At 31.3% G+C, this 12189-nt stretch overlaps 1 protein-coding gene across 1 annotated transcript; it reads right to left on the reverse strand.

Annotated features, from left to right (window-relative positions):
- Positions 1-11784, reverse strand: LOC141294192 (EF-hand and coiled-coil domain-containing protein 1). Its single transcript, XM_073826280.1, has 8 exons — positions 11166-11784; positions 8847-9380; positions 4281-4384; positions 2901-3033; positions 2710-2815; positions 2524-2622; positions 513-582; positions 1-432 (listed from the first exon to the last, which is right to left on the reverse strand). The coding sequence occupies exons 1-8, from the start codon at positions 11705-11707 to the stop codon at positions 278-280; spliced, it is 1743 nt and encodes a 580-aa protein (XP_073682381.1). The 5' UTR covers positions 11708-11784; the 3' UTR covers positions 1-277.
- Positions 11785-12189: the final 405 nt, after the last annotated feature.

The raw sequence follows: 12189 nt of genomic DNA on the forward strand, positions 1-12189 counted from the left end.
TGGAGTGTTTATTATTTTCTAGCAATTAGTGTTAAATAAACATAAATATTAGTAAATAAATATTTTTATTTTTAAACGAAACTTAAAACAAGTAGCTCACAATGGGTAACGGTGCTGCATAAATATATTATTTAGTGTTGTTTTGTTACTCATTTCTTAAAAAATATGAAAAAATAAGTGATCATTTGACACTAATTTGCCGTAAAAAGTAAAAAATAATGGAACGCCAATTTTGTACCCTCATGGAAAGTGTCTTAAGTGGGGCATCTGTGAGCTCTCAGCAGGACATCAGAAGGGAGTTGGACCTGTTTCGGTGACCTGAGGTCACAGAAGGTCGTGACCCCACGCTGACCTCTTCTCCTCCATCCAGGAGATCACTGGAGAGGAACTGCCGACACAGCGTGTCCACCACCTGAACCACCGGAGTGCAGTCTAAAGAAAAGGATGCGAGCTTATCCAGCAGTTTTGGATGAAAGAAAACTATGTCAATGAAACAGAATGGCAGAGCTTACCGTGGCTTTTTCTAGTACACAGATCAAGTGTGTTGATGAGTATTTTTCCCAGGATCCTGCGAGAGACTTTCTATGATGGGTCAGAAGAACACACAGGTTAGAGGTTTACAGATATATAAGTGTGTTACAGAGTTTAATCACTAGGTGGCAGTGTGGACTTTAACAGTGGCTATTCAGAAATGCACACTAGTATACTATTTCTGTAGTACATAGTATGCAAACAGTCAATAGTACCCGCTTTTTCTGAAAAACAAACAAAACACACTGCGAAGAACACTATATCCCACAATGCAATGCACCTGACTTGATCTTTCACTTCCGGAGTGCTGAGTGAACAGGAAGTCATATTAACCAGGTAATTTTAAACTCTTTAAATCTCTTTTTGGACTCATTATTTGATTTGACTGTGAATTTGTACACAAGCTGGATAAAAGGTGCAAATTACCCATAAAATAATAAGTCAATTTAGTGAGGGGATGTGATATTAGCATTGCATACTATTGTTTGGCTACAGCAAACATTCAGTGATGCATTATATTGATGTAATACTTCATGTGTTTATTCAGTTATTTGCTTTTTATAAATTATTAGACTTTATTAATATATATTTATGTTCATATGTTTATGTTATATATTTTTTAAAAGACTTTAGGGCTTCATCTGAGCACAAGAAGTAGCCTTAGTTGATTCAGCTCAATGCATTAAATCAGAGTTGCAAGGGGTTTGTGAGTTGATGGAAACACAATAATTCATTAATTAAGTAAATAGAATTAAAATGAATGACTCAAAATGTAAAATTAAATAATAAAAAAAGATTAAATGTTTTATTTGTTTACCTACATTATGTGGCCATAAACCGATCGTGACATCAGAAAAATGTGAGCATGCAAATGTGTTAAATAATTGAAATATTAGAATGATTTTGATTACAAATAATATTCATATATGTGAAATTATTGAAATATTAACTGAATGTCAGGGAATCATTTAAGAAAACGTTTTGCCTCAGAAAGGTTCAGGTGAATTTCTGCATTAAAAAATAAAGGCCTTCTTTATGATTTAAACTATTATACTATATAAGTAATTTTATAATAAAAATGTTTCATTCAATGTAATACATTTTAAATAAATAATTTAATACAAATATAAAATTAATATAAAACATTTTGTTGGGTAAATACATAAAACATTTCAATCTGAAAAAAATAAAAATATTTAAAAATAAGCCTAAAAATATTTATGAAAAAATACTTCTATATTATAATATAGAAGTAATTTTTTAACCTAAAATGTTTAGTTTTTAAATGTGAATACATTTTAAATAAATAATTTAATACAAATATAAAATTAATATAAAATGATGTTATATTGTTAAACACAAAACATTTAAATCTGGTCAAAAATAAAATGCTAAATAAATATAAATAAATCTAAAGATATTTCTACAAGGTACTTTAATATATTATTTATATATATAATATAATGTTTTTTTTCTTTTTTTTAAGCTATATCATATGTGACCCTGGACCATAAAACCAGTCTTAAGTAACAGCAATAGCCAAAAATACATTGTATGGGTCAAAATTTCTTTTTTATGCCAAAAACCGTTAGAATATTAAGTAAAGAAAATGTTCCATGAAGGTATTTCGTAAATTTCCTACCGTAAATATATCAGAAAAAATATTTATTTAAACATTTTATTTAAATAAATTTTTGATTAGTAATATGCATTGCTAAGAACTTCATTTGGACAACTTTAAAGGCAATTTTCTCAATATCTTGATTATTTTGCACCCACAGATTCCAGATTTCCAAATAGGTGTATCTTGGGCAAATATTGTCCAATCCTAATATCCTCCTGTATTCAGCTTTCAGATGATGTATAAATCTTAGTTTCAAAAAATAGACCCTTATGACTGGTTTTGTGGTCTAGGGTCACATATCTTATCATACCATTTCATATCATATATCACTGAAAATGTGAAAATCTAGTTTTGAATGTAATTCTCACTTTATGTGGTATCTGCAGCAGTAAAGTGAGCGTGTCAGTCAATCTCTCCTCCAGCAGTGAGTGATAAACTCTCAAACTCTCCAGCTCTTTCTGCTTCACCTGCAGGATGTGACAGAGAAGACAGGTGTTCATTAGAGATGATGTGGTGCATGATAATCAATTATCAGGTTCTTCTTTAACTCTCACCTTTCCCGCTTCATTTCCCCTCTCATTCGCTTGAGAAATCCAAACGCGTGCTGTAGTTTCTTTGCTCTGGGCAACAAGCCAGTTACAGATAGCAGCTTTCTGACACCTGTAGAAAGACATGCAAAATTAATGCATGCATGCATTGTGGCCAAAATGCAGAAAAACTTGTTTTACATTCAAGATAAATTCACCCTTTGGCACAGCTGTGTAATCTGTTGATCAGCCGTTTCACCTCCAGGTGGCAGCACTGTCCTTCATCCATGCCTCTCTCTTCCTCTTCCTCATCAGATGCTGCCCGACCCTCGACTGACCTCTGCAGGTCTTCTGCATAGAAACATCACATGACCATTAATGCCTTTATTGCACTGCATCCATGCAACTATTTTGCAGTATGTACTGTGCACAAAATTAGTGGAATACTATTAAAGGAGCACCCCCCCCCCTTTCACTTTTAGCATAGCTTGGCATAGATCATTGAATCCTATTAGACCAATAGCATCGCGTTCAAAAATGACCAACAAGTTTCGATATTTGTCCTATTTAAAACTTGACTCTTCTGTAGTGATATCGTGTACTAATACTGGCGGAAAATGTAAAGCTGTGATTTTCTAGGCTGATAAGATTAGGAACTACACTTCCATTCCTGCGTAATAGTCAAGGAAGTTTGCTGCCATAACATGGATGCAGCAAGAGCAGTAATACCACGCAGTGCCTGAAATTAGTTCCCAGCTAGATTACCATTTGCAAATGTGCTGCGTGATATTACTGCGCCTGCTTCGGCCATGTTACGGCAGCAAACTTCCTTGACTATTACGCCGGAATGGAAGTGTAGTTCCTAGTCTTATCGGCCTAGAAAGCTTTGCATTTCCACCGGTCTTAGTACACGATATAACTACAGAAGAGTCAAGTTTTAAATAGGACAAATATGGAAACTCGTTGGTCATTTTTGAATGCGATGCTATTGGTCTAATAGGATTCAATGATCTATGCTAAGCTATGCTAAAAGTGATATCGCCAGCACAGGAGAACGGCTGAATGGATTTCAAAACGGTAAAACATTTATTAATCTTATCAACTTAAGTCGGTGGGAAATGGAGAATAAGCCTATTTCCAAAAAAAAAAGTGGAGTGTTCCTTTAAACAGTATAATACATCAAACCATTAAGGCACAGCAAGTATTTATTTATTTATTATAAAAAACATTAAGCAATACATGTAAATATTGTTTGTTTCTGGAAGTGTAAAATCAGATAAATTCTTTATTTAATTAAAAAAAATCTTTTTTTCAAAATTAGGTTACATTAATTAAAAATAATTTAAAGTATTTTTATGTTTATTTTTGCACTGCACTTGCTGAACACTCACGATGAGGTCCCACAACAAAAATGAAGCATAATACTGTTTAAATAGAAACAAGTGCACAGTAAATACTATGCAGTATGCTGGTATTCTATATAGATCACATCCTATTGTGATTGCGCATGCAAAATGTAAAATCTATTTCACTATTCAAATTAACAAAAATAACAAAAAAAAAGTAATTTCTTGTGATCTGAATAATGATCCTCTTACCTCTTCTGCCATCATCATGACTGGTGGGGGAGGAAACTCCAGACCCACATGATTGTGCTATTTCCATTTTGTTCATATTCAGTTCTGTGCAGGTGCACTGGGCCCTAAGAATAAATCATAAAGCACTTGATTAAATAGCCTTCTGGGTCAAGATGTTTGGATTCAAAACGTTTAATATCACATAACTGAAAGATGTTCTGCACGCTGCGTTTCTTATGCTGTTGATGCATGAACGTGTTTGATTATTGTGGATCTTCTGAGAGGGCAACCTGGCAGGTTTCGACCTGCTTCTCCAGGTAAGGAATGAGCATTACATCACCTGTCTGTGATGCAAGTAATGAAATATTAACACAGATATTAAGCGTCTACTGAAAGCCAGCAATCTACTTGATTGATTGCAAGGTTAATGTGAGCTAAAGTTTTATAGCACTGGCTTTTAGCCATGCAATGCATCCCGAAAGTTTATTCGTTTATTATACCTAAATTTAATACACTAGTCTTTGGTTTGTGTAATCTCTAAAGCTTACTGAATTGCAGAGGAGTGTTCCGGAAACCTGCGTAAAAACAATCATTATTTTTGCAACTGTGTTTGGTTACGCTAGTTGCGCTGAAATTGCACGTTTCCTGTATTTATAATTTTTAAGTCGGTATATTTTATACAGTATAATTAGGCATATCTTTTGCTCTGAATCATTTTATACAATATAATTAATTAAGATATATATATATATATATATATATATATATATATATATATATATATATATAAATTATTTTATACATACATAAAGAAATTTTATTAAAAATATTTTTATATAAGTAATATATATATATATATATATAAATATATATATATATATACACACATTTATTTTATTTATTTATTTGTTTAAAAAACTATGCAACAAAAAACAATAAAATGTATTTTTTATATTGTGTTTTTAGAAATTAAAAAAATATTCTACATTTAACTACTACTTTAAGTTTATGTGATTTACATAGTAAAATTAGACCTTTAGTAGTGTGATTTTGAATTATCTCATATAATATATAATTATTTTGTGACCTAACAAAAAAAAAAAAAAAAAAAAAAAAATATATATATATATATATATATATATATATACTTTATTTTATTATTTATTTATAAAAAATTAAAAAACCTCCAATAAAATATATAGTTTTTTAGAAATTAATAATTAATATTTTTTTTATTATTTTTTTTAACACATCAATAAGTATTTATTTATTTTACATGCAATAAAATATATTTTTAATATTTAATGTTTTTAGGAATTTTTACAAATCATATAAATTAATACATTTTCAATTAAAATTAGATGACATTATTTATGAATATTGTATATTATTCAATATATATTGAAATATGTAAACTCTCTTTGCACTAACTATAATTATTTTTGCAGTTATGTTTGGTGATTAATATGAAAATGTAGCTTTTTTTTTTTACATCACCTTTTTAGTTTGTAGACATACACTAACATATAGATACTAACAGATGTAAAAAAAAAAAATGTGTCTTTTATTCCACATTTAATTTCTTTTAATTTCTCATTTCTAGACCTTTCTTCAGACCTTTGCATTATCTGACTAAAATGATGTTCATCGTTGCTATAGAGACAAACGAAACCGCATTGTAAAAATCACTGACCACAAACGTCTTTGATCTCTGACTGTCCAACATACCTGCTTAAACACGTGTCTGGACCGTACATCCTTCCTCACATTATATAATAAGACATCTAGAGTTTGACGCTGTAATAGAGGCTTTGTATGATTTGCTGTAGTACACTTGAAAGCGAATGACTAATAACCGTTTGCAGGAAACCCTGCCGTCCTGTGTTATTAAAGCAGGTCATTACCATCTGTCAAAGGAAAATCAGTCATGCCTGCGACATGCCCTGCCTGCTGCTCCTGTCTAATCAGTTTTAAAACCAACCACTGATAATTGACTCATCAACACGAACTGAAGCATCAATGCAGGTAAAAATCCTAGAGTTATGCAAGATTTTCCACCGATTATGGGTTCTTGTCTTGGGAACGCCTTTGTGGTCTACTGTGAGTCCTCGAAAAGGTCTGTGTGCAAGGTCTGTCCTGTAAGTGGTATACAGTTGAAGTAAAAAATGTACATCCCCTTTCAGAATCTACAAAATAATAATAATTTTACCAAAGGGATCAGACAAAATGCATGTTATTTTTTATTTAAGACCAACCTGAATAAGATATTTCACATAAAAGACGTTTTCATATAGTCCACAAGAGAAAATAATAGTTGAATTTATAAGAATGACCCAGTTCAAAAGTTTACATACACTTGATTCTTAATACTGTGTTGTTCCCTGAATGATCCATAGCAGTGTTTTGTTTAGTGATAATTTTTCATGAGTCCATTGTTTGACCTGAACAGTTAAACTGCTCACTGTTCTTCAGAAAAATCCTTCAGGTCCCACAAGTTCTTTGTTTTTTTCAGCATTTTTGTGTATTTGAACCCTTTCCAACAATGAGTGTATGATTTTGAGATCCATCTTTTTAAACTGAGGACAACTGAGGGACTCATATGCAACTATTACAGAAGATTCAAACACTCACTGATGCTTTAGAAGGAAAAACAATGCATTAAGAGGCTGGGGGGTGAAAACTTTTGGTCAGAATGAAGATCTGTACATTTTTCTTATTTTGCCTAAATATCATATTTTTTTCATTTAGTACTGCCATTTAGAAGATTTCAAATTTCAAAAGTTTCCTAATGCATTAGTGAGTGTTTGAACCTTCTGTAATAGTTGCATATGAGTCCCTCAGTTGTCCTTTGTATGATCCCTCATATTTTGGTAAAAAAATTAACATTTTGCAGATTCTGAAAGGGGGATATACACTTTTGACCTCAACTGTTCATGGTTGACTAGGGCCTAAAGTAAAATGGTTCTTTATAATTGTATAATTTTTGATACATTCAATTCATTTAACTTTATTTGAAATTCCAGTTTGAAATGGGGGCAACCAATAAAACATTAGGTAAAATCATCTTAATAAAAAAAAAATCTTTTAAAGCGATTCACCCAAAAAAATTAAATGTCATTCCAAACCTGTGTGCATTTTTTCCCTGTGAAACACAAAAATCGTGTCCTTATAATTAAATAAGTCTTTATTTTTTTATCCATACAATGAAAGTGTGTTTTACTGGTGTTTTATGAACAAAAACAGTAAAGAAAAATAGACAAACTATCCCTTTAAAAAATACATAAACACTGTTCAAAAGTTTGGGGTTGGTAAGATTTTCAACAGTGAAGTCTCTTATGCTCACCAAAGCTGCATTTATTTAATCAAAAATATGGTAAAAACAGTAAAAATGTGAAATGTTATTACCATTTAAAACAGCTGTTTTCCATTTGAATATATTTTAAAAAATAATTTATTTCTGTGATGCAAAGCCGAATTTTCAGCATTATTACTCCAGTTATCAGTGTCAAAATCAATCTAATATGCTGATTTGATGCTCAAAAATAGTTCTTATTATTATCAATGTTGAAAACAGTCTTTATAAATGTCTTTATTGTCACTTTTGATCAATTTAATGCATTCTTGATGAATAAAACTATTAATTTATTAAAAAAAAAAAAAATTACTCACTGAACTTTTTAGTCCATACAATCAAACTAAATGCGTTTTCGTGGTGTTTTGGGCACTACTGATATTTATTTAATTAACAAAAACAGCAAAGAAAGAGTAAATGATAACAAAATTTTCATTCTTGGACAAACTATCCCTTAATAAAAATACACAAACACTTCAAAAGTTTAGGGTTGGTAAGATTTTATCTATTTTTTTATATTTATGAACACTGAAGTCTCTTAGGCTCACCAAAGCTGCATTTATTTGATCAAAAATATGGTAAAACTGTAAAATATTATTAGAATTTAAAATAAGTATTTTCTACTTTAATATATTTTAAAATATAATTTATTCCTGTGACGCAAAGCTGAATTTCAGCATCATTACTCTAGTCATCAGTGTCACGTTCCTTCAGAAATCGTTCTAATATGCTGATTTGCCGCTTATTATTATCAATGTTGAAAACAGTTGTGCTGATTAATATTTGAAATTTTTTGTAACATTATAAATGTCTTTACTGTCACTTTTGATCAATTTAATGCATCCTTGATGAATAAAATTATTAATTTATTTTAAAAAAACAAACTACTCAATGAACTTTTTGGTCCATACAATCAAACTAAATAAGTATTTTCTACTTTAATATATTTTAAAATATAATTTATTCCTGTGACGCAAAGCTGAATTTCAGCATCATTACTCAAGTCTTCAGTGTCACATTATCCTTCAGAAATTATTCTAATATGCTGATTTGCTGCTCAAAAACAGTTCTTATTATTATCAATGTGAAAAACAGTTGTGCTGATTAATATTTGACATTTTTTGTAACATTATAAATGTCTTTACAATTGAATGCATCCTTGATGAATTAAAGTATTAACTTCTTTAATATAAATAATAATTAAAATGATACCACTAGATAAATAAAAGACCTACCTGTACTTCTCCAGCTGGCTCTCCAGACTTTGCATGTGTTCTCGGAGCAGGTCCGCTTGTTGAGCCTGCTCTTGTAAAGCTCTCACACCTTTCAGCCCTGCAGCCAGTGACTCTCTGACCTCTTCCGTCCTCTTCTTAATCCGTGTGTTTTCAGTCCGGACGCTGTCCAGCATCTCCTGCATCCTGCTAATCTCTCCATAAGCCCCCATCAGCTCTTCCTCTAACCTCTGGTTAAACCTCATGGCTTCCTCCAGCTGTCCATCACGTGAAGCACGGATCAGTTCCAGCTCTCGTAGGAGGTCTTTAGTGCTTCTTCTGGAGTCACATTCCAGGTGTTTGGATTGTCGTTTTTTTGTTTTGCAGTCTTGTCTTTCAGGGGTTCCTCCTGGAGTATGTTGGGATGGCACGTCTTTTCGGCGTAATGCCACCTCCAGCGCCAAACACCGTGCATCGCTGCTCTGGAGGGCTGAGCGTAAGTCCTCCACCAGCTCTCTCAGACTGGCGTTCTCCAATTCTAGCTGGTCCTGCCATCTCCTCTGAGGGTTAATATCCACTGCAATAAATATTAGCAAAATTGGGCCTTCAGTAATGATTAAACACTTTCCTTGCTTTCAAATTAATTAATACAATGCATAAAGCCTTTCTTAATCAACTACTTCAATAATCATGTAATATAAATGAATAAATATCCATATTATAATACAATTATTTATTAATACCATATTTATGAAAATATTGTAAATAACGTAAGTAATTGTTTATTTTTATTTTCATTATACATTTACAATATTTTAATAAATACGGTAAGTAATTGTATATTTTTATTATAATGTAACTCAATATAACACTTCATTCATTTTACGTTCTTAGATTATGAAGTCATATTAATTCAAATTAAATTACATGCTTTTAATTATAAACATTTGCTTTTTATTTTACTAGTATTTTTCTTTGATGATAACTTTTTAGTTTTTTATAAAAAATAAATAAGTTACAATAATACTCAACACTATAATGAACATTAAAACGTCTGATCTTCAGTAAATTTGACATTTTAAAATTGTTTTTTGTTTTTAAATTAAAAGTATAAATAATTTATTAATCAACTACATTAATAATACTTGTGTAATATAAGTTAAAAAATTAATGTTAAATATCATATATATTTTTATTATAAATAAGTTGGGTTATCTGAGGGTTACACTAATATTTAACGAATTAACATTAGAAAATTATATCTTCAGATCTTCATTCTACGTTCTTAGATTATGAAGTCATAATTAAAATTTAATTGCATGCTTTTAATTATAAACATTTCCTTTTTATTTTACTATTATTATTCTTAAATGATAATTTCTATTTTTGAATTGAACATATAAATAAATAAAAATAGGTTATGACTAAATGTAGCATTTTAAAATACTTTTTTGCTTTCAAATTAATTCATAGAAATTAATTCATGATTTCTTAATCAACTATGTATCTATATATATATAAAATAATAATTATCTAATTTAATATAATAATTTATATAAATTACTAAATAAATGTTAAATATATAATTATTTATTAATACATTATTTTACAATATTTTAATAAATATAGTAATTGTTTGTTTAATAATTCAATATAATTCAAACATTCAATGTTAGATTATGAAGTCATATTAATTAAAATTGAATGACATGCTTTTAATTGTAAACATTTTATTTTACTATTATTATTCTTTAATGTTAACTAACTAGCTTTTTTATCCAAATAAATAAATTAATAAATAAAATAGTTGGGTTACAATAATACTCGACATTACAATAAAAATTTAAAAATTACATCTTCAGTAATGACTACATTTATCATTTTGAAATATTTTTTTGCTTTCAAATTAAGTTAGAGAAATTATAAATTTACTAATCAATTATTTTAACAATGAAATAAATGTTAAATATAATATGTATATACACTAATAATCATTAGTGTATTACTATAAATGTATGCTCTTGTTTTTTTAAGCATTTTAAGATTAAATCTTGTATGAAACATTATCAGTAAATAAATTAGTATACTTTATGCAAGGTTTAATTGGATTATTATCATTTATAATAGAGGTTGTGCATTGAAAATCCATTTCAATGACACAGACACTCATAAATCTCTCTTAAATAAATCTTCATTATCATTAAAGGCTAAAAATGTCCCCTAGGGCTCGAGTTTTTGGATGGAAAAGTACAGCTATTAAATTAGTCCACCTGTCCTGACAGCTCAGGTGTGTGTAAGGAGCTCCTACCTGGGTTTCTCTGCGTTTCCACAGCACAACTCTGCAAATCCGGATTCTGATTGGGTCCAGATCTTCTCACTGACCTCTTCCGGTTCTGATGGTCGGCAGACAGATCAAAACTAACGCACTTTCTCCTTCGGACGCGGGGACACCGGAGTTTGATCTCCCGCTCGACGTGCTCAGTCTCCTCACTGACCGGAAGTCGGACCCCTGCCTGTCCTTGCGCTTTTAGCGCGAAAAATCCACATAGTCGTGCGTGGAAATCTTTAAAGTTAAGCACACGAGGAAGTCCATTGCAAATATCCTGGTGGTTATACTCTGAGGTGCTGTTCTCGGTCTCCGCGTTCGCGGGGATTCCCAAAATCAAACACAGACTCCTAAAGTCCTCATCCGAGAGCAAATCATCACCGTTGTGAAACGCGAGGTGATGAAACACCTCTTGGAGATACTGGTCCACACCGGTGGCCAAAACCACGACTTCGTTTTCCACGCAGGGGTCCGGGTTGAAATGGTGCGTGAGCGCGCATTTGAGCCACTCGCTTTTACGCGCAGCGCGGATCCGCGGAACCTGCATGACTGGAGACATCCACAAAACACCTGGGATACTATATTTCTTTCTTAAAACAACTTAAATCATTGTGCAATTGCGAAACACAGTGCTAATTGTATATATCTAATAGTTAACCTAACTTAGCCTAACTTAATTTAACATTCATTGTTAACTTCAGATCCTTTCCTCAACCTCTTGCTTCAGGGATTGTGGTTGTATGCGTCTTCAAAAGACCCACTCCACCCTTTGGGTTGACAGAGGAGGTGTGTGTCTGTGTGTGCGTCTGTGTATGTGTTTTCCAGGACACGTGAAAGCTTTCAGATCTGTCCAATCACTGTTGACTTCAGGCTGAGGATTTTTGGACCTCGACCAAGAAAGTGATCTTCTCTGGAGCTTGAAGACACTTAATACAGGTAGTGTGGACTCTTTTAAATGGCAGCTTTTATCTACGTTTACAGATCACTTTGAGGAGTTTTCAAGCATGACTCACTGACTTACAAGAGACTAGAATGAAGCAG

The sequence above is a fragment of the Garra rufa genome, chromosome 20, assembly GCF_049309525.1.
Source record: "Garra rufa chromosome 20, GarRuf1.0, whole genome shotgun sequence".
Lineage (NCBI taxonomy): Eukaryota > Metazoa > Chordata > Actinopteri > Cypriniformes > Cyprinidae > Garra > Garra rufa.